The 25233-nt window shown below is 52.3% G+C and overlaps 10 protein-coding genes across 10 annotated transcripts; 6 read left to right on the forward strand and 4 right to left on the reverse strand.

The window, feature by feature from the left end:
- Positions 1-2818: 2818 nt before the first annotated feature.
- Positions 2819-4148, forward strand: COCMIDRAFT_54526 (uncharacterized protein; the record flags this gene model as incomplete). Its single annotated transcript, XM_007687077.1, has 4 exons — positions 2819-2977; positions 3033-3137; positions 3332-3708; positions 3761-4148. Coding segments are annotated over 4 exons (1029 nt in total), but the record flags the coding sequence as incomplete, so codon positions are not given.
- A 60-nt stretch (positions 4149-4208) lies between these two features.
- Positions 4209-4730, forward strand: COCMIDRAFT_87846 (uncharacterized protein; the record flags this gene model as incomplete). Its single annotated transcript, XM_007687078.1, has 1 exon — positions 4209-4730. The coding sequence occupies one exon, from the start codon at positions 4209-4211 to the stop codon at positions 4728-4730; it is 522 nt and encodes a 173-aa protein (XP_007685268.1).
- An 858-nt stretch (positions 4731-5588) lies between these two features.
- COCMIDRAFT_87791 (uncharacterized protein) lies at positions 5589-5765 on the reverse strand (the record flags this gene model as incomplete). The annotated part of the gene is made up of 1 exon (XM_007687079.1): positions 5589-5765. A coding segment is annotated over one exon (177 nt), but the record flags the coding sequence as incomplete, so codon positions are not given.
- Positions 5766-6050: 285 nt separating this feature from the next.
- COCMIDRAFT_23970 (uncharacterized protein) lies at positions 6051-6963 on the reverse strand (the record flags this gene model as incomplete). The annotated part of the gene is made up of 3 exons (XM_007687025.1): positions 6051-6138; positions 6268-6680; positions 6784-6963. 3 exons carry the CDS (start codon positions 6961-6963, stop codon positions 6051-6053), a joined length of 681 nt encoding a protein of 226 aa, XP_007685215.1.
- An 825-nt stretch (positions 6964-7788) lies between these two features.
- COCMIDRAFT_34308 (uncharacterized protein) lies at positions 7789-9424 on the forward strand (the record flags this gene model as incomplete). Its single annotated transcript, XM_007687039.1, has 3 exons — positions 7789-8005; positions 8059-8798; positions 8849-9424. 3 exons carry the CDS (start codon positions 7789-7791, stop codon positions 9422-9424), a joined length of 1533 nt encoding a protein of 510 aa, XP_007685229.1.
- A 1993-nt stretch (positions 9425-11417) lies between these two features.
- COCMIDRAFT_2875 (uncharacterized protein) lies at positions 11418-12101 on the reverse strand (the record flags this gene model as incomplete). The annotated part of the gene is made up of 1 exon (XM_007687016.1): positions 11418-12101. The coding sequence occupies one exon, from the start codon at positions 12099-12101 to the stop codon at positions 11418-11420; it is 684 nt and encodes a 227-aa protein (XP_007685206.1).
- A 2878-nt stretch (positions 12102-14979) lies between these two features.
- Positions 14980-16524, forward strand: COCMIDRAFT_23973 (uncharacterized protein; the record flags this gene model as incomplete). The annotated part of the gene is made up of 3 exons (XM_007687026.1): positions 14980-15165; positions 15293-15725; positions 15767-16524. 3 exons carry the CDS (start codon positions 14980-14982, stop codon positions 16522-16524), a joined length of 1377 nt encoding a protein of 458 aa, XP_007685216.1.
- An 862-nt stretch (positions 16525-17386) lies between these two features.
- COCMIDRAFT_23974 (uncharacterized protein) lies at positions 17387-20230 on the forward strand (the record flags this gene model as incomplete). Its single annotated transcript, XM_007687027.1, has 1 exon — positions 17387-20230. One exon carries the CDS (start codon positions 17387-17389, stop codon positions 20228-20230), a length of 2844 nt encoding a protein of 947 aa, XP_007685217.1.
- A 212-nt stretch (positions 20231-20442) lies between these two features.
- On the reverse strand, positions 20443-21252 carry COCMIDRAFT_87954 (uncharacterized protein; the record flags this gene model as incomplete). The annotated part of the gene is made up of 1 exon (XM_007687080.1): positions 20443-21252. One exon carries the CDS (start codon positions 21250-21252, stop codon positions 20443-20445), a length of 810 nt encoding a protein of 269 aa, XP_007685270.1.
- An 899-nt stretch (positions 21253-22151) lies between these two features.
- COCMIDRAFT_87946 (uncharacterized protein) lies at positions 22152-23964 on the forward strand (the record flags this gene model as incomplete). Its single annotated transcript, XM_007687081.1, has 2 exons — positions 22152-23588; positions 23647-23964. The coding sequence occupies 2 exons, from the start codon at positions 22152-22154 to the stop codon at positions 23962-23964; spliced, it is 1755 nt and encodes a 584-aa protein (XP_007685271.1).
- Between the last annotated feature and the right edge of the window lie 1269 nt (positions 23965-25233).

Consider the following 25233-nt stretch of genomic DNA (forward strand, 5'->3'; position numbering starts at 1 on the left):
GGCCGTGGAGAGTTTGGCACTGAGCAGCCGTGCATGTGTATGTGCGTGTGCGTGTGCGTGTGCGTGTGCGTGTGCGGATATACACTTGTGTTTGTGTGGGGGTATCTATATACTACACAGTGCTATACCCGAAGACGTATCAATTGTCGTCAAAGGCGTCTACATTGCTCCTCTATCTGGACTTTGGGGGTGAGAGTCGGGAGGCTTCTGCCGCACCGCTCTGACCCTTGCAGAGCACAGGCTGCTGTGATTGGCTCCAACAGAACAAGGCCGCCTAGTGCTGCCTGGTACTGCCTGCGCACGTCCCCATCACGTGATGCCAGCGTGCCAAGGACCTAGCGCGTGCCCTCGGGTATATAATCTGCGTCTCCCTCTTCCTCCTTGTCCTCCGGCATCCAAGTGCTCGGGCTTTACGCTTACCAGTGAGGATTCGTCCGAGGTAGCGTTTTTGCTAGTTGAAAACTACAACTATGACCGCTCCAGTTGGCCTTCGGGTCGGCTGGGAATTTTTGACACACCACGCATGCCTTGTGCTGCTTTTCGTTGACCATTGCGGCTTGCTGCTTTGTCGAAGAAGAGTCGCGGCAGCACCCTCTGCAAGGACTGTGTTTTCCCTCGCGACGCTCGAAAGTATCCACCGCTAACGCATCATCACTCGCTACGAATGTCTATACGTCCTGCCCACAGTAGCGCAATGGCAGTCAGTCTCCGCCTAGCAGGATTAGCGGGCGTAGCGCATACACGTAGATAGCTACATCACCCACTTGCTCACAAGGCGGCATTGCGCTTGCAAGCGAGTTTTTCCTACCGGCTACATAGCCAAGAACACCAGCCCGACTGAGGCGACTCATTCACACTTCCCGGCCCCATATCGGCATGGCTTGATGACTCGAGTGTCAGGCAACAGGTGGTCCTAGTTCGTGTGTTGCGAGTAGCGAGCCGCCCAATTCACTGTGATCATCGCCAAGGCCTTCGCCATTGGGAATTTGATATTCCCCGGTACGGACCTATCTATGTACAAACATGCTCATCGCTAACGCCAAAGGGATCGCCCCTTCCACTCTTATTAACCCTGCAGGTCATCAGTGTCGCGCAAATCTGTCATCGTGTTGGCTGCCTCCGAAGCATTTCCAGCCTGTCCATATGCGCCGCACCTGCAACCTAGCCCTTAATGCATAGTGTATTGCAGGACATCTACGGAGACTTTTTTTTCATCATACTACAAGATATCTCACCTCAGGCATGCTGGAAGCCAACTTTCCGGAAGATCAAACGACACAGCGCCATGCAGTCAACGTCATCGTTCTCACTGCGCTTGGCCAGACCCAACTCCCGAGTGCCATGCTCACGATGCCTTTTTTTTTCCGGAGGGGGAGAAACAGATGTCACGTCCCACACAGAGTTCTGTCTGGTGTACACTACACAGCAAAGATGAAATTGCGCAGACCAGGACATGTCCACCAGGCATAGTTTCGGACAACACGAGCTATCCGCAGAAACTGTGGAAAAGCTGAGAGTAGCTTTATTAACTATTGACTACACGACAAGAGCGAGCGACAAAAGCTAGGCCACCCTTCTCATCCTGACTCTCCACACCATGTAGCTGTCACGATATCGAGCGACTCATGCCTAGTTCATCCGACGAACCATTCACATCTGCCGCATCTCAACTTCACTGTCGCGCCCACGCCTGTTTTGCCACGCCTGCTACTGCTGAACAAGGTTTATTGCGTGTCCCCTATGCAGTGTCCCTGAGATCACCAAGATGCATCTAGGGATTGTTTTTCCACCCTAGGGCAAATGTTATTTGCTGCAAAGCTCGACGATAGCCTTGGGGCGGTTTCAGGGTCGTAAGATGTTCATCAAGGTTTCGGCCCACAACTGGCGTTCGGCCGGACCTGCAGCGTCGACACTAGCTCGTCGCCTTGCGCCATCCGCAAACGGTTGCATAACATATTCCGAACCACGAGGGCAAACAAAACTCGTCTCCTACCAACAGCTGCCGCCCTCCGCACATGCATGCATGTATTCATGCGCAACACCTAGGGCCACCATCATGCACAACGGCATCCCCCCAGGCAAGAATCAGTCATCCTTCAGGCCACTGCAAACCGCCCACGTCGTCACTATTTGATTGCTAAAAGACGGCATCTAGTCATTGACATGCGACGCCGAAAGTTCCGTACCATCGCCTCAGTCACAATACCCGAAGCCTAGCCAAACCAGGACGTTACTCACAGAGGGTCCCATGAACTTACCCGAGAGGGGAATCCGCGCGGCATTGCGCCCCGTCTCTTACTCTCTTCCCCGTATCTGGTGTCGCGCCACGCTGGACAAGGCAGCAGTCGGCCGATGCTTTGACTGATCGCCATACTATAGTCTTCGTCGCGTTCGAAACGGTAATGTCTTGAGAGTGTAGGCAGGGTCTGGGCAACCTATTTTGATACTGCTCGCCATCACCCCACTTCCAGATTCAGCAGGATTGTCTAAAGCCTGCCAACCCTGCCATCGTTCGAGCTGAGCTGGGCTGCCAATAGATGTACATCATGCCTCCAACTCCCAAAGTCACCTTCACCAATTTACCCTGTTCCTCGCGCTAGGTCCCCTCCCCCCCCCCTCTCTCTCCCCCTTTCATTCTGGCCGCCTTGCTCTCGCCTTTTGACCCTTATAACCATTAGTGTCGGGTCTTAATACCCTCTGTTATTACCATAACGCTGAATATGGGGTATTGAACAATGCGATTGTTACAGCTTCTTTTCTTGGCGGTTTTCTTCTATCATCAAGACCCTCGACTGGCCCTTACTACCTCTCCACCATAATGAACATCACTAATTCTACCCCCGCTGGAATACGGGTTAATATCATAGTACTTGCCTTCACCCTTGTTTCAAGTTTGGTTGTTTTTTTACGTCTTTTCACACGCCTGGTAATATCAAAAATGGCTGGATGGGAAGATGCTTTTATCGTCCTGGCCATGGTGAGTGACCATATTTTTCATCCATACACCTGTTCACTAATGGAAGCCCCTTCAGTTCTTTTCAGTAGGACTTACGGTGTTAACCACCGAACAAGTAATGAACGGATTGGGAAAGCACACCTCGAGACTCTCCAAAACTGAGCTGGACATATTACTAAAGGTACGCTCTCACAATACCCTTCCACCCTCTTGTACAACTCAAGAGCGCCGACTGAGGTCTTTGTATTCTATAAAGCTAGCTCTCGGTTGAAGCAAGTGTAAGCTCGTATGCAGCGCGAACCCAGTCCAAAGCACGACCCAACCTTCCTGTCCTCTTTTTAAGTTGTTTGAGAAGAAAACTGACCAGCATACCAGTCGTTCTGGGCGAGTGTCTGGGTTTACAATCTCACCCTTACTACAATCAAGGTCTCCATACTTGTCCAATATTTTCGCATTTTCCCCGTCCGTTGCTTCCGGATATCCTGTATCGTCGTTTTGGTCCTCGTAGTCGCATATGGAGCTTGGGCAGTTTCCTCGAGCGTACTCATTTGCACCCCGATCGCGTTCTCGTGGAATAAGTCGATACCAGGCGGTAGATGCATGAACCAACTCACAGTATGGATTTCGAATGCCGCCTTGAACATCACGTTGGATGTGGTGATATTCCTCATGCCGCTATTAGTCATACGAGGGCTGTCAATCTCGAAATCGCAGAAACGGGGGCTAGGGACTATGTTCATCTTGGGTGCTAGGTGGGTCAAGCTTGCTTGCCGTAAACCATGCAACGGACTAACGAATCGACAGCGTCACCTTGGTATCCATTGTTAGGCTCTATTCTTTGGACGCCATTGCCAATTCAACAGATGTGTCGTTTGACAACACGGATCATGCAACTCTGTCGTCAGTCGAGGTCAACGTAGGCATCGTGTGCGCTTGCTTACCAGCTATGCGGCCATTGTTCGCCCTTGTGTTGCCCCAGTACTTTTCGGAATCGCCCCGATATTTGAAGTATCGAACCTTCAAAATAGATGTAGGGGCGGAGCGAAGAAAGTACCCAGCGTATACCACTCGGCCTCCCACTGCCCACGTCACAAGGCCTGGCACCGCCCAAACCAGGCCCGCCACTGCCCAAATAAGACCCAATACCGCACAAACGAGACCTCGCACCTCACCAACAAGACCCAACACCGCACAAACGAGACCCCGTACGGCACAAACAAGTCTAAACACCAAATCACCACAATTCATCAGCATGCCGCCGGTACTCTTTCCAATACCACCTAGACTCAGCAGCGTATTATCAAGGCCCGCCACTGCAGAATTAAGGGCTGACGCTACACCACCTCGAGCCGATATTCTCAACGAGGACTCTTGGCAGGAGATATTTCCTCTTCAGTCTATCTTCTCCCGTCCATCAGGTCGAGGTTCTCCCTGGTCTCAAATGACTACGACATCACCGCAGTCTTCACCGTATTTGCGCGATCTCCAAGGACACTCGCGCAAAGGAAGTAATACGTCCGTGGCAAGCACGGCAAGCGTAGCACTTGAACGATGCATGGCGCGTCTCCAAGCAGGATTTGATGCTCGACGCATGACACCCATTTCGCCGTTCAGTACGGCTTTCCCCGCCCCGCTTCGCATCCGAAAATCACCTTCACTGCCGCCAGGCACATGGATGCGACGACCATCCACAGCGTCGCAGGTTGGGTTGAAGGAGCTAGAAACCGACAAGAAATTACCCCCAACACCATTTCCTTTCGAAACTCCCGAATGAAGTGGTTTCCACTGTAAATGACTGAACATGAGAAGGAGGAAACTAAGAAAACCAAAGAGTGATCGTCCATAATCACAGGGAAACCATCCATACACACGCTCGCTATGTACATATTAGGAAAGCCACGAGCCAGTCACCTTGAAAGAACAGGTCTTCTTGTAATTACGCGCGCTGCAAAAAAAAAAATCTGCGACGCTCCCCAAGAGGGACCGTGATTTTTCGCCCCATAGCTGCGTAGCTGCTTGTACCACCGCTCTTCCCCTCCCCCTTCTGCGATAAGCTATAGGGTAATCAGGAAGCGCGGTGTGTAGGCAGCCTCTTCAAAGACCTAGTAATGAAGTCATACCACCCAATAATAATAAAGTCGTTTGTTTTTAATAAATCCCGCACTCAAATCGTAACTCGTGTCTTCATCTGGACCCCCCCTTTTTTTTGAAACCCTTTAGTTACCGAATCAACATTTCACAAGCCCCATTTGTTGTTGTTGTTGTCGTTGTTGTTGTTTTTGAGTAAAGTCCTTTTTGACAAAAGGGAAAAGAGACCATAGACTACAATGTTATTCTATAACCTTCCCCTTCCCCCCTCCCCCCTCTCCAATTAAGACTACCAGTTTGACCTCGACACGCCTCATTCTCATTCTCTCGCTCGCTCGCTCGCTCACACCACCATACCCTTGGCAAGCCAAGCGCTGTCACCCGTTTCACCACGTCATCGTGTTTGCCTCTTAACTTTTTTTCTCTCTGTCTCTCTCTCTCTCTCTTGGCCTTTCTGCTTCACGGTACGAAACTAGGCGTTTCAAGCATCAGAGTTAGCAATGCATGGATACTAAGAGAGAGAGAAAAAAACACCAAGGCCGGATTAGTGTTTAGCGCTGGGCGTCTGGGCAAAAAATTGTGGGGGGAGGGGGGGGGGAGATGCGTGTGTAATCATGTAACAAATGAGTGCCTCAATTAAGGAGGTTACGTACGCGCCTGTGGCAGTGGCAGTGGCAGTATGTGGCTTGGTTGGCACGTATTTGGCCAATCCTAAACAAGCAGCGCCTTGGAAAAATGCAATTTGGTCTCTCTGGTATGAGGCTATTGTTCACCAAGCAAGAGGGTATAGTAAGTGCAGACGTCTCAGGACGGCCAGAAGTCTTGATTGAGACAGTGCAAAGAGTAGTAATAATGCATTGAACGCAACTATCATGACTCGGCTCTCGCTTTCTCCTAACGAGAAAAGTGGCCCCATGTAATATACACAGTTGTTTGCTCCAAACGCCAAACAGGAAACAAGTCACGCAATCGTAGCTAGAAGGGGGATGAGGAGTGCGGGTTGCGCTCATCTGAACTTGCTGTAAATGACGGCGATGATGAGCAGCACCAGGACGGTTATAATGGCAATGGTAATGATGCGGTTCGTGGCCATCCTGCAGTGGGAAACATGGTTAGTATCTCTTGGTTGCGCAAATCAAAAGGGCATCCATCTGGACCTCCCTATCAACCAGGGGTTCTAGATGTGGGGAGATGGACGGGGTGATCAGGGGGGTTATACATACCGTCTCGCCATGCCCCTCAGAGTTTTGATACTCCGATCGGTATATCCCTCGCTCTCGAGCAGCCTCTCCCTTGTGTTCGTGATTTGCTCCCTCTGTCTGTGCAAGTCGCCGAGGGTACTGGCGCCAATCTGCTCCGTCTCGAGCGCAATGCGCTGGCTCTCCCTCAGCCTGTTGCTCGACCTGTTCAAGCGATCTGTGCCAGAAAGGAGTTGCTGGCGCTGCTCGAGTTGGGCGTCGCCGCCATCAGGGTTGTCGGTGTAGCGGTCGCCAAAGAGCCTAGAGCGGTCCGAGGTGTACGTTTGCAGCTTGCGCTTGCTGGTATCGAGGTCGTGCTCAAAATTGCGAAAGCGCGCGTTATACTTGGACTTCAGGTTGGCGGGAATGTTGGACTTTTCGAGGCGCATCTGGCCAATCTGGACGAGAGTCTTGTGAGCGCTGTGTTCTTTGTACATGTTGTCGCTACATCAAGCCATATGCCTTGTTCCGCATGTGCGATGTCTCCAGGCTGGAACTCACCAGCTCCTCGGCCTCCTCGAGCGCACGCTCTGCCCTACTGATGGCGGCCTTTCTGGGCTCGCCCGTCGTTTCTTTGATCTGGTCTATCTGCTGGCTGAGGTCGGCTTGTACCAGCTTGAGTTCGGCTTCATAGCCGCTGAAGCGCTCGGTGCCCGCGTCGGCATCGATGAGGTTAGACATGGTTTCACTATCGGGATTTGTCTATACGGAGGTGTGTAGGAGGTATACGTATGCGTATGGGCGTGTAGTTGTTGGTCGATGTGCAAGGGAATGAGGCGTCGAGCCGATACTCCAGAGCTCATGCGGCCATTACGCAGTTGCCAAGGCCATCCCTGCCATGTCACGTGAACCGCAACTGTGCCTGAATGTCCTGCTTGCACTCATTGTCTATCCAGGTGTTGTAGAGGTATATGGGAGATGCTTCTGGTCATTCCCAGTCGCCAACACGGTCGCGTCAGTTTATGCTCATGGTTGCTTTTCCAGTACCAATCCGCGTCTTGAACATGTCGTCGGCATGGTCCGCACTTCCTCACACACAAGGCCGCACCGCGCAACATGTTGCGGCTCTGAATGTCTCAAATGCCCAGCATGCGCTCACCAAGCCTAGAAACCGCGTCTTCCCTACATAATCATCGCAACCGGGTGGGGCCACTGTTTAGTAGGATCAGCGGCCCACTCCATCTTTTTTTCCAGAGGGCTAATTACGTAGGTCCAACCTGGGCACCAATGACAATCTAGTCTCAGGGAAATATGCTACACGCATGCAACACCACATTGTACTGCACCATGGCTCAGTTGACGGTGGAATGTGTGAAACGAGCAGCGGCGGCATTAGTCATGTACTTGCAGCGACGGGCCTAGCTTCAACATCCATGACCTCATGAGTCACATATCTTCCGAAGCTCATACTCGCTCTGCCAGTTGTCTTTTGTCATTGTGGTACATCCACCCAGCATTGAATTCTAGCCTGCTCGTGTAACCATTGCGCCTCCGCACTAGTTCACCATGAGCAGCGAGGTGGGAAAAAAGCGTATAGCCATTGTCGGTAGCGGCATATCTGGCCTGAGTGCTCTGTTTGCCCTCCGCGATACCCAGCATGAAGTACATCTTTTTGAAAAAGAGGAGCGACTGGGCGGCCACACAAACACGGTGATGTGGAAGCACAACGGCAAAAGCACGCCTGTTGATACTGGCTTCATCGTTTTGAACACGGCTACCTACCGTTCGTCTCTTCCCACATATCCTGCCACCCGAATTGAAGTTGACAGACAATAGCAAACTTTATCAAGTTTCTCTCCACTCTGCGCGTAAAAACTGTACCATCTCTAATGACTTTTGGCGTCTCCCGCGATGCAGGTGCTTTTGAATGGTCCGGCACATCGGGCAGTACGCTCTTCGCTCAGCCATCCAATGCACTCAAACCATCCTTCTGGCGCATGATCTTCGATATTGTCCGCTTCAACCAGTTTGCTCTCGACTTGCTTTCAATCACTCCAGGCTCTCCAGCTGCCATTGCCGCCACCAAGATGAGCATTGGAGAGTATCTAGACCAAGAGGGCTACTCAGATGCCTTTAGGGACGACTACCTGATCCCAATGACCGCATGCGTATGGAGTACTGGCGCTGACAAATGTGCTCTGGAATTTCCTGCACTGACGCTTGTGCGCTTCATGTGGAACCATCACCTCCTTAGCACTATCGCTGAAAGGCCGCCCTGGTTGACTGTCGAAGGCGGATCCAGCAAGTACATTGACGCTGTGCTGGAGCTAGCTGGTAACTGCGAAGGCCACCTTGGAACGCCTGTCCTGGCTGTAAAGAGTAAGGACCAGAAAGTCGAATTGACATTGGGAGGAAGGGGAGAGGGCCAGACGGAGATATTCGACGAAGTTGTGTTGGCCTGCCACGGAGATCAAGCAAGATGGATGCTGGGAGATGATGCAACCGAAAAAGAGAAGGAAATCTTAGACGCCTTCGAAACAACACCCAATACCGCATATCTGCACTCTGACCTCTCAGTAAGTCGGTTGATGGTGGTATATAGAAGATAACGACTAATAATTTCTAGCTCATGCCCCAACGCCGCACAGCCTGGTCCGCATGGAACTACCTCACAACTTCCGCGTCCAACCCACCAAAAAACCCAAATCTAGACTCATCTTCCGGTAACATTGAGTCCGTCTGCTTGACTTACGACATGAACACTCTCCAACACATCTCGCGGGAGACCTTTTCATCCGTACTCGTAACTCTCAATCCATCCTCGCCTCCTTCCCCTGCTCTCACCCAGGCAACATACCAGTACCGCCATCCCCTATACAATTCGCGTATGGTATTTGCACAAGACCGCCTTGACGAGATTCAGGGTAAGCGCGGTATTTGGTACGCCGGCGCGTGGACGGGCTACGGATTCCACGAAGACGGGTGCCGAAGCGGGTTGCAGGTTGGAGAGAAGCTTGGTGGGAAGGCCGGGTGGGAAGTGGTAGATGCAAAGTTTATGAGGGGCAGGAAGCCCGTGTTGAAGTGGAAGGATTATTTTGTGAGGTTCGTTGTCACGCTCGTGCAGATGGGTATTAGTATCTTAGGGGGCTTGCTGGGGACGGAGAAGAGGATAGCGAGGGTTGGTCAGAAGAAGGTGGTGTAGATGTTGTGTTTGTTGTAGAGGGTATCTAGGTTTCAGCGCTTTGAATCAAATCCTCCTGGCCAGTCTATACTCCAATGTCGTTGTCTATGCCTTTCTTATTGATTGCCCATATTCATGCAATCATTTCTCATAACTCCAGTTCCCTTTTTGACATTCTCACTATGCACTCCCCAAATCTCTTCCCCCCCCCCCCCCCCAACCGTACACTCGAAGCCGAATCGCCCTTGGTATATCCTCATCGCCACGCCACCGCCTCTTGATCTTTCATAGCATTCGAAACCGTGCGTCGTGTAATCGAGCACGTTCTCGCGCGTGTTTTGCCGTCGATTTGCCGTTTGATTTCCGCGTCCCAGCGGAGATACTGCTGGATGGCTGTGATGACGGTGGGTGGCATGATGGGCATGTTACAAATTGTAAAATTTTTGAGATTGAGAAGATTTTTACAAAAAAAAATTGATATGGGTATTGTGCGAGTGTGTAATGAGTATGAAAAGCAAAGGTGTGAAGTGTATGATATGTATAGCAAGAGTCTTTCACATGAAAATATTCAACTACCTGAGGAGGGGGGGGGGGATACTGGCGGTCTAGAGAAAAGACATGGTACTCAGCATTGCCCTGTTAGTTCGAGAAGTAAGCGTACGCGGACGATAAGAGTCATCTTTGCAACAGTCATTGTGATTGTAAGGATGTGCTGGGCAAGGTTGGAAACTCGAAACATAGCGTTCCTATCGCTTTTGCAGCGCCTCGTGTTTCTAAGCATTTTGATTGGCGTACTAGCTTTTGCGCTACTAGGGATGATCAGATCGTTACAAAGTCTGATGGACATGCGAACAGCGATGGTGGAGATATGATGCTGAGCGGTGAGTCTGATCACTGGACTGGCACTACCACGTGTACATGGAGTAACTAGGCTGTTTTGGGACGAAAGGACCAAGATCGAGTGTGTTGCTGTTGAACCCTTCGTCGCCAATCGTTTTGCGCTTACTGGGGGCGAGTTGTTACACAGCTGACTTCCTTGTTTGTTATTATGATTGTGTATTCTGCGCTGGCGTGTCGCGCCCGTTGACTTGGTGTTGCAAAGAAGACTAGGAACTCCTTGTTAATCTTCGGTGAGGATCAGGTACTATCCACCAGCTCTGAGTAAAGGTGTTATAGTATGTTGTTACATGCTCTCCTTCTTGGTAAGTATTTCACCAAAGCCTGAATCGAAATATAGCAACAGGCAGTGTGGAATAGATTCAAGTCCAATCCTGCAAACATAGGCTTTTACTGCGTTTTGATCACAAAATCATCTACCAAGTCGCATCAGACTCTAGTAGTTGAATGTATGACATATTTCCACTCCCATCCTCAAAGCCAACATCTGCACATCTTTCCCCGGCTGTTTCCCATCCCGAGAAACATTTTCTTTTACTGCTCATGTGATGGAAAGCGCATCGTGAGTTGGATACTCAAGAACTGATTTGCACACCACTTTGGTAGAGATAAGAAAGTACGGAAAGAAGCAACGGAGGGGAAAGGATACTAGTGGATAGATCCGATGAAGATCGTTATCTCGACACAGGGCTGATCGGTGTCTTACCGAGACAAGATGGTTGCTTTTGGATCGTCGCGGCGTACCCCTGTCGTGTACCCGCGATGTGGGCACTTGCTTCTTAAGGCTATGTGTGTATGTATGTGTGTGTGTTTAGGTACTCTACCCACATGCACATCATACATAACAAAAAAATAAATAAATGGAATGGTAGCTTGAGCGCTTCTTACATATATGATCATGTGACATGGCAATAGGAGATCTTTGTTTGAGCTGAACATAGTAGTTATGCAATGATCAGCAGGATACTAGAACACGAAAAAGAAGAAGGGCTATCTATAATTTTGAGTAACGCGAGGGAAAGAAGACTAAGGTCATTCCCTGATGACTCGCCAAATCAAATCAACTATGACAATTCATTCTCATTGCCTGATACTGAACCGATAGTCCATTTCAAGCTCACAAGCTGTTTCTTCGCAAAAGCTCACTATTCAGGGGTTTGACTGACTGCTCTGACATGGACCGAATAGCAGGCATTCGCTTTGGTGGCGAAAAGCCCATTCGTACTGTGTAGGGCTTATCGCCTGGTCGACGCAAGGGCCCTTCGTCTCGACGAGCAAATAGTGGGATACGAGATCTCGCCCATTCTGGCGAACGCTCTTCCTCGTGCTGAACAAATCTTGGATTGATTTCCAAAAGATGTTTTTGCGTAGATGGTTCACGTATTGGCATGATTACTTGATGTGCTTGCACATTGCTCTCATGAACGGCCCTCCGAGCCCGAACGGCCCACGGTGGGTCCCAGACGTCGACTTTCACAATATGGAATTCGCTCAAAATGAACTCGCGCCGAATCAACTGTCTGGCGTCATTCAAGTTGTCCACGTACGTCGTGATGAGGCCACGCAGACTCAAATTCATGTCGCGAAAACAACGACCGGAGTGCCCTTGGCTGAGATAGAGTTCCAAGACGCGTACCAACTCGCTTTGGGCTGCATATTGGGCTTGCTCGAGACTGTCAAAGATTCCAATGTTATGTGCCAAGGGCAGGGCGCGGGGGTTGGAGATGTCGTTCGAGTAATGGAAGACTTGGAAGCCTAGTCGTGGCGTACGGAAATGCAATTCAATACCGGAGAAGTCCATGAGAGTGACAGACGTGGAGCAGGTATAGTCAAGTGTCTACTGGGAAGCCGCAATATGAAGACTGCTTGGAGCGGAAGGTATTGGGTGACTATGATGAGACAAATGGTTTGTTACAACCGTACTGTCCTTTCTTTGCGTGCATGGCTCTTGTTTGGTACAATCTGGTGTTGCATGGTTTTCAAATTTCATTATACAAAATCTGCTTCAGCAACTATCTGCGTTTGCCAACCTAGCAGGGAAACAGAGGCGGGTTAAAAGGGCGGGGTTTGGTTGTTGGACACAGTGGATGGCGCAGCACTTGTCAAGCGTACGTGATACTACTAGTGTGCTAAAATTGTTGCCTCACCGTGGTAACTGGCTCAGGCCATCGCTAAACGCAGCAGCAAAGACCATGGCCTAGGCGCAGCCCGAACCTTGGCCAGGGCTACAGGGGCAGTGTGAAGGCTCGTTTGCAAAGTCAACTTTTGCCTTATGGCATGGTGTGCATATATCTACGCGTCATCGGTAAAGAGGACAATTGACGGCTAAGTAATCATCTCGCAACTGCATTCCCCAAACGGACCATTGCTGGCGGTGGGGCGTGTTGGTGAAGTTTGCACGGCTGGGAGATGAAGGCATATGATTTCGATGCAAAGTGATTAGCCGACAACGTGTTCATCCGCATGCACAACGCGGGTGTGCGGCAGGGATGAATGATTCTCGCCTAAGCGCCCCATTTTTTTGGATCAAAAGCAAACATGGTCTTCTTTACAGAGATTTGTTTGGCAGGAGATGACGACCAGGGGTGCGTGCAGCGGTATGCATGCAACGACCTTGAAGGAAGATGCGGCCGGCGATGGAGATTGCCAAGTCGATGCAAAGTGGGTCCCCAGGAACCCACGATTGTGTTTGGTTTTAGAAATCACATGGGTAGGGGAGCACACGAGTAGGGGCGATGGCCGCTTCAGTCGCAGATTTTGGATCTGGATCGATACCATGGTGGGCCAGGGTCCCGAAAGCCGCAGGACGTTAGCCAAGAGAAAAAAAAAGAAACGTCAACGAGGATGCGGCTGAGTGATGAAGGGGAGGGGGGCAAGCACAGGAGCTGGTGAAGGAAGCCATGGAACAGCTAGATGTACCTTAGCGCATGTGCATCCATGGTCCAGTCGGCGAAGCAGAAGCGATTCGCACTAGATGAAAACTTTACCCGAGGCCGAGGTTCTCACTAGTGGGAAGGGGGGCCGGCGGGTGTTTGGAGGCATGAATAGGTACAAGCTTGGATGGTGGGGAGAAGGTGGTGGATATGCGAAAGCGAAAAGTAATTGCCAAAGTTTGCGGAGCCAGACTTGTACATGGCACGTGATGTGGGGGGCGTGGTGTTGGCGGCATGTGGTGAGCCAGGCGAAACCGTGGCAATGGTTCTGACGGGTGTCAGGGAACACGGCACGGGTCAGGCTTGGGGTCTTGTGGTAACGCAACTGCGTCTACTGTACTGCCCAGAGCGGCAGACTTTGCCGTGAGATGGTGGAGAAAAGGGGAGAGCTACCAAGAACCAAGAGGTGGGTTTTTGGAAGGTCGGTAGGTAGATAGGTAGGCAGGGAGGGAGGGAGGCAGTTTGACTTTGTGCCGCTAGTTGGGAGACGCAGTAGACCAATCGGCCGGCTTACGGAAAGCGTCCGGAGCTGGTGTTGTCGCTGGCGCTGTCGCTGGCATTGGGGTCGGTGGAGGGGGGGAGCGCCACCACCCAGGCGGGTAGAGGAGTATGGATGTATGATAGATTAGTATATGCAACGTAGTTTGCTGGGCTGTGAAGACGCGTTAGGAATATGGCGACTGTGTATGCAGCAGATGCATGGACATGTATGTCTATGTAGGATGTAGTATGTGTGTTCGCACACACGGATAAGATAGTCGCAGGAACATGCATGGTGACGATAGAGGCTGCTCTGATTGGCTGTAGACGCGTCATCCGGTAGCCAATCAGACGGCGGCATCTGCCGGGTGCTGCGTGTGGCTGTCTGAAACAACGTCACTGTTGTTGACTTTGGGCTTGACCATGGCTTGTCCACGGCTTGTCCACAGCTTGACAACTGGGTCTTTTTCGCCTCTTTCGCCTTTTTTGCTGCGCTTGCGAGCGTTGCGCCGGCGCATTGCCTGTGGCGGCCGTCGCTGTCACGGCATCCTCTGTCGCATCTTCATTTCCCAACGTCGTCTGGTTATTTTGGGCGCTAGCCGGGCCGTCTCGACATGTCGACATGTGGGTACGTATGTATACCACGTCTCTCGGTGGTTACGAGCATGGTACGGCCGCACGTCCACAGCACTCTAATATAACCATGTATGTAGTAACTGCTGCGAAAAGGCCCGAGGATCGCTAGGCAAAGTACTAGTCATGGTGGCCATGTCTACTTACTTGGTGTAGCTAGAAGACAAGGCCTGGGCGATCGACACGGGTCCTGCCCACATAGCCGCTCCATCGTCGTCGCCAATATCGCGTCCCTGCACCGCTAGCCGATAGCCGTCGCAACCGTGCAACACTGGTGGCTGCCTCAGCTGGCCTTGTGGTCGGCGGGACTTGGCCATGTGCCTGTCTGCGGGAAACCACCCACCACCCACCACCCCTGCTGGAATTGCATCTTGACGCTACTACCATCTACTCTTCTCTCACCATATCTGCACGCTTACATACCTATCGAGTAGATGCCCACGCCCTTGTATACATATACTCCTCCTCCTTCCCCTCACATCGTCCCGTCTGGCCCGCTCAACTGCTCAACCGCTCTTGGCCTCTGCCTCTGCCTCTGCCTCCCTCTGACTCTTCTCCTCCCCGTCTCTTTGTTTTCATTACCCACATTCACTCATACACACATACACCTCCTCACATTGTCTCAGGCCCACCATGGTCTTTTCACTGTTGTATCGCCGGCCAGGCCGTGCCAGTGTTGCCGACAATGCATCTACCATCTCCAATGACACCAAGCGCGAGACAATTCGCGGATCCATCAAGTCTGGCTCGAGCGGCATGTCCAATGGCATTCCCGAAGCCCTGTCGTTTGATAACATTGTCGCTGGTGGCACTTGCCCGGTACGTCTTGCCCATCGCACCTTCCTTTGCATACTTGCATGTGTGGTCCATCACGCTGCCGCCCTATCCCAACATCCTACCTAACATCCTCTGCTCGACTACCCTCACTAACTTCTTACATCATCAGCCTTGCACCGTTCGTGATTTCATGAACTTCCTCAAATACATTGAGCTGTCTGCCGAGAATCTACAATTCTTCCTCTGGTACCGCGATTACGTCAAGCGCTTCAATGCCCTGCCAGAAAGCGAGAGGGTCTTGTCGCCTGAATGGACCGGTGAGACTAACAATGCCAATGACCCAAAGCCCAGCCCGCGACTCTATAGTAATGAGGCGGCCAACATGCTCAAAGGCACCGATTTCGCCACCGAAGGCCGCCGTGCTGAATCTGACAAGGCTGCTAGTGATCCTTTCAACACGCCGCCTCGCACCCCTAACAGCTTCGACCAAGCGGCTGCCGGCTCTCTCAACTTCGACAGTGAGAGCAGCCCTGGCTTCAAGATTAATCATGCCCAGCGTGCTGCTGGTGCGTTTGATAATGCCGGCCTCAAATGGAAACCACGTGAGTATAGCCTTTACTGATTCTTCTCTTCGTCTTTCTAGGATCCACTCGCTCATCCCCCGCAGTCTCCATTCAGCCCTACCGCGAAGAGATCAATCGCATCATCTCCATCTACATTGCCGACAATGGTCCGCGCCAGCTAAACCTCTCGTCCAAGGAGCACACTTCTCTGCTGCATGCTCTCCAAAACACGACACATCCATCGGCCTTTCACGAGGTCATCACATCTGTCGAATGGTCGCTTCGTTGCCAGGCACATCCCAGCTTTATTCGCTGGACCATCTGCAACGGCAACCGTCCCCGTGTCATCTTCGCACGTGGTCTCGGTATCGGTGGCATTGTCGCCGGTCTCGTTACTGCCATCGTTCTCACTCTCAGTGGCGCTGGTCGTGCATGGCGTGTCATGGCGTTGATTGGTTTCCTCATCGGCATCTCTACCCTGATTGCAGCCTGGAAAGGCATGTGTGTGGTCCTTCACGGCATGCATCACCGACATCTCCGACCGTGGGAGCTTTTTGCGTCCGACGATGAACTGCAGGCCGAAGAGATCAAATCTGAGTCTTCGCAGAGCGTAGAATCTCACGCATCCAGCAATTCTTACGAAGATGAGCCATGGGTTGCACGCTACGAAAAGCGCAACCTTGTTCGCAAGGTCTTTGACCGTGAGGTCTGGATCCAGGAGCCTGCTCTTCGCCAGATTCAGGATACCATCTTCATCCAAGCCATTCTCGGTGCCCTCCTCATTTCTGGCGTGGCTGTCGGTATCTTTTGTGCTATTCCCGAGGGCAACTTCTTCTGAGCACACCATACATTTCTACGGCGAAGCCTTTCCACAACCCCTCCTCTTGTTACGCCCTTCTTCCATTCGATATGACTTCTTTTTGATACCCAATTACCGCTTCTTGGCCTTCCCCCCTTCCCCCCCCAAAAATGTATCCGACATCATCCACGGAAGCTTCTTTGATAGATGATGTGCAATGTTCCCTTCTTATTTCAAGCTATACTGTCGCGCGACCGAGGAGGCACGGCCACGTAGTAAGAGATTTTACATAGTCCACATAACAAAACATGTGAGAACGAAGATTAACGTGTATTTAAGCTTATCTAAATAACAGAAGAAAAGTTTCATGCTTGTGCACAGATGCAAGGACACGACTCAATAGCAGTCCCATGTAGTACCCTGTTTGCCTTGTGCCCACCGTCTTTCAAAGTCTAGTCTTACCTGTTACCCCGAACAGGCTCACCGGATGTACGTCGTATGTATGTATGTAATGGCCTTGCTTACCGAGTGGCCACGATGAACGCATCAAGTGGCAGTAAACGTGGTCGCCGGCATGCGCCGCCGCCTTGGGGGCGGGGCCGGCGAAGCGAGCAAATGAGCGTGGGCTGACGATAGGGTCCGCTGCGTATCGAAGCAGCCATGACCCACAATTCACGCTGGGCCCTATGCGTCACCCAGCAGTGTTGAGCATCCGTCCAACATGTCGGCTACTGCTGCGTTGTGCAACACCTCTGTCTCCTCCACCTCCACCTCCACCTCTACCCCCGTTGCTCTCCAAGCTGCACTACCCTCGTCTACGCTGCTACACTCGGAATCAATGCACGCGGCAGGCGCCACTCTCACCTTGCTCGTCTGACCTCTCCTCTCACGTTCACCATTCATGTCTTACGGATACGACAGTCGCTATTACGAGCACCCACGCCATGATTCTTATTATACATCGCCGCGCGATGCAGACGCATATGCCTACTCGCGGCACGAAGCCACCCTCGCCGACGCCCGCAGGGAACTAACAGACATGCGCGCCAGTAATCCCTATACTACTTCCTACCCCTCCTACGAGCCCCGCACATCCCGTCCCAGACGATCCGCCTCGCAATCATACAGGTCACACAGACGAAAGGAATCATGGCCACCTCCGCCTAGTGTAGAGGACGAGCCAGAAGCCCTGGCCAAAGAGGCTCGGACACAACCGCCTTCGCCAGCACAAAGGCGTGATGATGGTGAGCCGCCCGTCAACACGCGGGGTACCGTCGACCAGGAGTACATATTGGACGAGATCGAGCAGCCCAGTGCTGCACAAGGTGATGACCGCCGCTCGAGGCATAACTCCGGATCCGCCACAGGTCCTGATGCGACAACACGATCCAACCCCCATCGAGATCGTCAGAGGAGGAACTTCGCAGACCGTGGCCCCATAACGAATATCAACACCGATGTCCCAGACCCGCCTTTGTTTACAGAACGAGAGAGGATGCCTTATGGCTACTCACAATCACAGAAGGAATCGACTGCTCCTATACCGACCGACTTTCTGCGTTCGCCAGAACCCATGACCCCATCCGACAGCCGTTTCGCTACACTAGACATGGGCCGAGTTGACCAAGACGCACAACGGCATTCCCATGGTAAATCGCCAACGTCTCGACCGGGTAACAGCCGTCACAACTCTCTTGCAAACTCTCGGCCGACAGAAAAAGATCGTGTCTTTGACTCAGACTCAGAGACCGATAGCAATACCCACCTACGAGCAGACCGGAAACCGGCACGCTACAGCTTCGTGCAAACCGATCTGCAAAGAGAAGCTTTGAGAACAAATTTACGGGACACGCAGCATCGACCGGAATCGACAAGACGCGACTCTGGGGATCGTTCGGTACCGACTCTGCGGAAGGAATACTCGTCCAACTCTTCAAAGGAAAATCTGTATGCCCAATCTCCAAGATCATCCGCTTCTTCCTTGAACAATAGCGCAAAAAAGTCAAGGCCCGTTCCCGTTGATACTGCCTACGCCAACAGTCCGCGGTCCCAGTCCAGACCCAGTTCACCGTTGCCACGAACGGCCGCATCCCAACTTCCGACGCGGTTAAAGGAGTCACCACCTGGAACGCGCCCTTCTTCTCGAAGTGGTGGACAACCCCCTACCCCTCTATCTCATTCGAGCACGTTTGATCCTCATTCGCCCGGGCGAGGTCGCTTTCCTATTTCCGAGGCCGATCAGTACACCAGCGTTCCCTCTGTCCGCGCTCAGGATAGATCAAGACCGCCTTCCAGATACGGAAGATACGAGACAGCGTCGGCTCCAAGACCACGCAGTGACGTACAGAGTTCCTTGCCAGGCGGGAGACCATCCTCTTCGCACTCTACTTTGCCATATCCTATGGATGATCAGCTCATTGATGTCTTGATGCCACCGGAACAGAATTACCAGTATAACCATTCACCCATCGCTTCTCCAAGACAAGATTATATAGAGCCCCCCACATCCTCTTCGCCGTCTGTTACTAGCTCTCCGTATATCAGAGATTCCCAAGCCCAGCCTTCCAGACAAAGCACTCGTGAGGAACCCGGACTCTCCAGAAGGGCAAGATCGAATAGCATCCGCTCCCAGGACGGTCGTAGAGACAAGTCCTTACGGAGAGTTGCTTCTCTGGACCTCAAATCATTGCCGGACTGCCCAAGGAGCAAGGCCTCGAGAGAGTACGACGATTGGTACAGCCTCCGCGGCTTCAAAAATTTCAACATATGTCCTGATTGCTACAAGAGCGTGTTCTTTGAGACTCGATTCGACGGGGAATTCAAGCAGATCTGGTTAGATGACTGGTCAATTAAGCGGGCGTGTGATTTTAGTAACCCGTGGCCGCGCCTTGCGTGGTATCTCACTGTAAAGCAACGCCTGAAGTCACTCGACTTGCTTTGCGCTGTGGCAGATATTATGGACACGTACAAGCCGTGCCCTGGAGATCGAGATAAGGACACTAATGAGGCCAGTTGGTATGGCATTGTCAATCAGCGCGACGGCATGTTTGTGCCCAACTTTGCCATTTGTTCTAGCGACCGAAGATTGGCCGAGGCCCTATTCCCCAGCATCCGCGGCTACTTTCCCCGTATCACTGTTGGCTACTCAAACGCACCAAGTCGATACACTTGCAGCTTCCGTATGAGCTCACGTCGTCTGATGAAGTACTTGGAGCTTCTAATGGAGCTTGACGAAGAGGCCCAGATATCTGGCCGCCGACCGGATATTGACCGTTTTGTCGACCTGGCGCGCGACTATGCTTTTAAAGGCGAGTGTGCCAGAGACAAGATACTGATTCGGAAGCCATGGTACTTTATTCCTCAGCTCCCTGAATTCACGGTATGCGAGGAATGCTACGACCGATTTGTCTGGCCTGCCATGCAATCGAAATCCCTGCCCACTACGATTCCACGCTTGTTCAACAAGTCCATACAGCTAGTCCCTGGCGAGGACCCGGAAGCGGGATCAAGCTGTTGTTTGTGGAGTCCACGGATGCGCTCAGTATGGATGCGTAGTGTGGAGGACGAGGATTTTGCATACTTGAAGCGCAAGGCTTTGGAGAGGAAGAAGGCACAAGTTGCCAATACTAGGGAGAGAGAGGATATTTTGAGGGGACTGGGCAATGCTGAGCCAGGTGACAGCAAGTATGAATGGGCGAAGCGTGAGTTGGACGTTTTGGATAGGGAGTGGGCTTCGTATGAATGAATGACATGACGACTGTACATACTGATATTCTTAAGCAATGAAGAATCAAAGTCTATATTATTTATCCACACACGTGTATATATATATATCTGTCATGAAAAGACATGAGGGGTAACAGCGTATATGACACCGACCCCTAAGTACACGGTAACTAGCCAGCATGACATACATGTCCCAGGCCAGCTTATTCGCAACCAAAGTCGCCCATACCTCTACTTCGCACCGGGGACATCCCAAACCGCCGCAAACGGATCCGCATCCCAGTGCAACTCCCTCGTATACTCGAGGTTCAGACTCATAAAGGTAGACACGTCCTTACCATACACGTTGCCAACAAACGCATACATGGCATCTATACCCGCCGACACCCCGCTACTGGACCACACATTGCCGTCCTGAACCCAGCGCGCAGTCGGGATCCACGTGATGTTTTCGCCGTGCGAGGTCGCCCACGCCCAGCTCCGCTTGTTGGTGGTTGCACGGCGACCTTGCAGGACGCCTGCGCGCGACAGCAGCGAGGCGCCCGTGCAGATGGAAATGATGTACTTGAGGCGCGGGAACGTGGCGGCTATAAAGGCGATTTCCTCGCTCATGTCGTTGCGGGTGCCGCCGCCGCCGGGTACAATCAGGACGTCGATGTTGGGCTTGCCGTCGACAGACGTGTTGGCGGTATTGTTGGAAGGTGCGTGGGCTGATAGGTACTGTTTAAACGTGTTTGTTGGCATGATTGCTTCGCCGAAGCCGCCGGGCATCATGGAAGAGGATACAGGATCCAGGGTTCGACTGAGGATGGAGAGATGGGGTTCTTGTGTTTTGTTGCGGTAGGTCATGAAGAGTGAGTTGATAAGGTCCATGGGGCCGAAGATGTCGAGGGCTTGGAAGTGGGGGAAGATGACGAGGCCGTAGTGTAGTGGGAGTGCTGATGTGTTTGTGATAGGCGGTTGGACGGGAGTGCTGAGGCACGGGGAGATGAGGGTGCATACCGTCGCAGCAGCGAGATAGGCATTCTGGTAGAAGTGCATCTTGTTCACTTTCTTTCTTTCTTTCTTTCTTCCTCACTTTTTGAATAATTGGCCACTGACCCTTTCGTGCTTGGTCGAAATGTTGCAGACTTGCCGGCCATCTTTATAGCTTGAGGACTATGCAACTCCACTTTTTTTCTGTAATATGCTCATGTACTCTAGACAGGCATGTTTTTATTAATGTGCTCGCAAGGCCACCAAGCCTTGCCGAAAGAAGGTATCTTCAAGTAGGTTATCGCTACGCTACAAGGTGCATTTGGCCGAACTATTAACTCGGGACCGGGCAGTGGCAAAATAATTGGCTAAATCATCAGTGACTGTGCTGGAGATAGCTTCACAACATATAATAATCATCTTGTTGACAAAGTTGACTTGGAAAAGACGCTCTTTTCAGATATGTACAAAGCATCTGTCGATGGGCTGTGCGGCTGACCAAGCCGTGGGGAAATTAAAATATATTGTAAGATGGCATTCGTTGGAACGCAGGTTCATGCAAGGCCGGCCTAGGGGCATACAGGTCGAAGCCGAGTGGCGAGTGGTCGCGCTCGTTGCGCATGCAGTCGGCCGACACGAGACACAAAAGGAATGTGGGTGACGAGGCTGGGGAAGAGGAGAGGTGTGGCGGCAAGCTGCGGCTTTTGGCGCGCCAAGCACACGGACATGTTCCTACGACCGATGACGTACTCTACCCACGCTCCCATACTCTCTCATTCTCTCACCCTCTCCCTGTCTCTCTCTCTCTCTCTCTCTCTAATACTCTCTATTTTGCTGCGCGTCATGGCGGCATGAACCCTTGTACCATCCTTTGCATCCCTGTTCGAGACTCGATGCATGTCAAGGCTTGCTGCACCTTCTCTGCCTTCACGAGGTAGCACCCACCTGCCCACGCGCCGCCAGTCATGCCTTCGTCAAGGCGACCGGCCATTGAGGCGCGACGGTCCACGCTCCACTACGAGACTTTTCCCACAGTTCCCCCCAGGACCCGCGGCCGACCACCCTCGACATCGCCGTCCCCCCGCCATGGCCGCGACTCGCAAGACGGCCAAAGCCATCACGAGTCGCCCCTGCCGACCAGACAGCTTATTGTGTTGGCCATCATAGCGCTTGCCGAGCAGACTGCCCTCAACTCAATCAGCCCATACCTTCCAGAGATGACGGCCTCGTTCCCCGAAGTCAAGCAGGGCCAAGGAGGTCTGTACGTGGGACTCATTGCCTCGTCGTTTGCCTTGGCCCAGTTCACTACAAACTTCTTCTGGGGCTGGCTTTCGGACAAGATTGGGCGCAAGCCCGTCATCATCATGGGCACTTTCATGACCATGTGCTGTTTCCTTTTATTCGGCTTCTGCACAAGGCTGTGGCATGCTATACTCGTACAGGCGCTCATGGGCTTCGTCAATGGCAATTCTGGCGTTGTGTCGACATGCCTAGGCGAAATCACGGACCGGAGTAACCAGTCGCGCGCCTTCACCTATCTGCCTGTCGTCTACGGCATTGGTGGTATCACAGGTCCCATTGTCGGAGGCTTGTTGGTTCTCTACAAGAACCCCTTTTCTCACAGCAATGCCAATCCGTATCCATATCTCCTACCAAATCTCTTCTCAGCGCTTGTTCTAGCTGTCGATTTGGTCGTGTGCATCATCTTTTTGGAAGAAAGCCTAGAGGAAGTCAAGAACCTCCCTCCTCTGGGAAAAAGACTGGGCAATTTGTTCTCATGGATATGGCAATTCACCAGCTCGACTCGACCAACTTATGTACGGCGCCTGTTTGGCCAACAAAAGGACCGCGACTCTCCGCATCTACGCAGCATAGGTGAAGATGAGGACGAAGACCATATTGAAGACGACGACGTGTCGGACACGTCTGGCGAATCTGCGCCTGCACTATTTCCGCACGCCAACAGCGAAGAGCTTACACGAAAGGAGGTTTTGAATCGCGACACGGTGCTGCTGCTGGTGACATACTTCATCTTTCAACTAGCCAACATTTCTTATAATTCCTTATATCCTATTTTCGCCGAGGAGCAACCACCGACCGGGCGCGGCTTAAAGCCAGAAGCAGTTGGCTTGTCGCTGTCATTTGCAGGAGCCATCACGATACTATTTCAAGTGGGGATATTCGGACGATTACGAGGCAAGCTAGGCAACAAAATGGCATACAGGGTTAGCTTGGGTCTGTTTATTGCAGCGTTTGGACTGATGCCGTGGGTGGGCTATAAAGACAGCAACCCATACAAAGGCATTGGCTCGGGCGCAGGATGGTTGTGGTTTGAGCTTGGGGTGGTATTGGTCATCAAGACAGTCGCAGGTGTCGGCGGCTTGACGGCTGCGCTTCTTATGGTGAGTTACTCTGATGCGACGACTCTAACCGGTTGTAGCACTTGTTAACGGAGCGCAGATTACAAACTCGGCACCCAACCATAACGTTCTCGGGACGCTCAACGGCCTTGCACAGACGCTCTCTGCTGCCGGACGAGCAGCAGGGCCATTTGTTTCGGGCTCGCTGTTTACGGCTGCGACAAAGTTGAAGCCCAAGGGAGAGGTTTTGCCGTTTGGCATCTTCGCTGGCATTGCGCTCGTCGGTTTCGTGCTGAGTTTTGGCATCCGTGGTGAAGGGCTAGAGGCCGAAGGATGGTCCGACGAGGACAACGACGAAGACGAAGAGGAGGGTGGTGGTGAGGAGGCGGACGAGGGCACAGGCCTGTTACGAAAGTGAACGAGTCATGGAACCCATATGTAACATAGCAATCTGGCATGGCTTGAGCAGTGCTTGAAGCAGATACTGGGGGTTGGCGGCGTTGTACGGGCTATTTTAGAAGAAATAGAAGGGATGGCGGCCTCGAGCGGCTAGCGGCTCGAGTATCACGAGTGAGATTGAAGGTGTACATGGGACGTGCAGGTGCATGTTGTGACGTCGAAAGCAGTGTGAAGACGAGGCTGATGGCAATCACGTGCCCGACCAACGGCCCGGTGCCACGTGGTGGCCCGAGGGAGGAAGCAAAGACTGAGATGATTTCGGTGCAACGGGTATTTGTAAGAAGATCGCAATGAGAAAGGTGCCGAGCAAAGGTGCATGTAGTATTGCAGAGATGGATACTTCGCAGGGTGGTTGGATAGCAGGCGGGCACTAGTGTCCAAGGACTGAAAGAAGCTTTCACGAGGCTGTTCCACTATGCTGGGCCATACGCGCCCACGACTCAGGGGCCACAAGTGTGGTTGGCAACGAAGCAGCCACCCAGTAATCACGTACTTTGCATCTGCTTATGTACTGTGTATGTGATCGGGGAAGGATGATGGGGGAAATCAGACCAGGACATTGTGGATAGCCCTGGGCGATGACGAGAGGGCTGGTCAGCACATACACAGTAGTCCACGTCCAAAGTAAGTATGTACAAGCACGTGTACAGGGGGGGGGGTGGGTAAGTAGGTAATTGCGAGTGGCCGTGGGGAGTGAACGTGCTAAATTGGCCTTGCAGAGCTGAAGAGTGGGCTAGTCAGCATGCCAGCGTATACTCACATATTTTTGGGCGCATGGCGGAGGGCCAGCATGGACACGGCATGTATGTACTACACACCAACTACACAGCATGTGTGTAAGTGTGTACATAAGCAGAGTCGCTACCACCCTAGCTGAACGCCATGGGGCTGCGCTACATGAGGGCTTTAGTTTTTTTGGTCCGGTGGTGGAGGCAGGGCAGCAGGACAGCAGGACAGCAGGGCAGAAGGGCAGCGGGCGGCGCTCCGCCCGACCTGCCTTGGCCAAGTAGTCGCCCGCGTACGGACGGACCTTTTTGACGGGGGAGCGGAGGGGGCGGAGCTGACTCTCACTCTCACTCTCACTCCGATCCCCTTCTAAACGACACGCACAATCCAAAAACACACGGCATTCGACACGGCAGCAAGCCAGCTGGCCAAGCCTCGCCCACATGCACCCCCCATTGGCCTGCGGCTCTTGTTCCTGTCCTCCCCCACGGCTCCCCCGGCT

The sequence above is a fragment of the Bipolaris oryzae genome (genome assembly GCF_000523455.1).
Source record: "Bipolaris oryzae ATCC 44560 unplaced genomic scaffold scaffold_25, whole genome shotgun sequence".
Taxonomy (NCBI): Eukaryota; Fungi; Ascomycota; class Dothideomycetes; order Pleosporales; family Pleosporaceae; genus Bipolaris; species Bipolaris oryzae.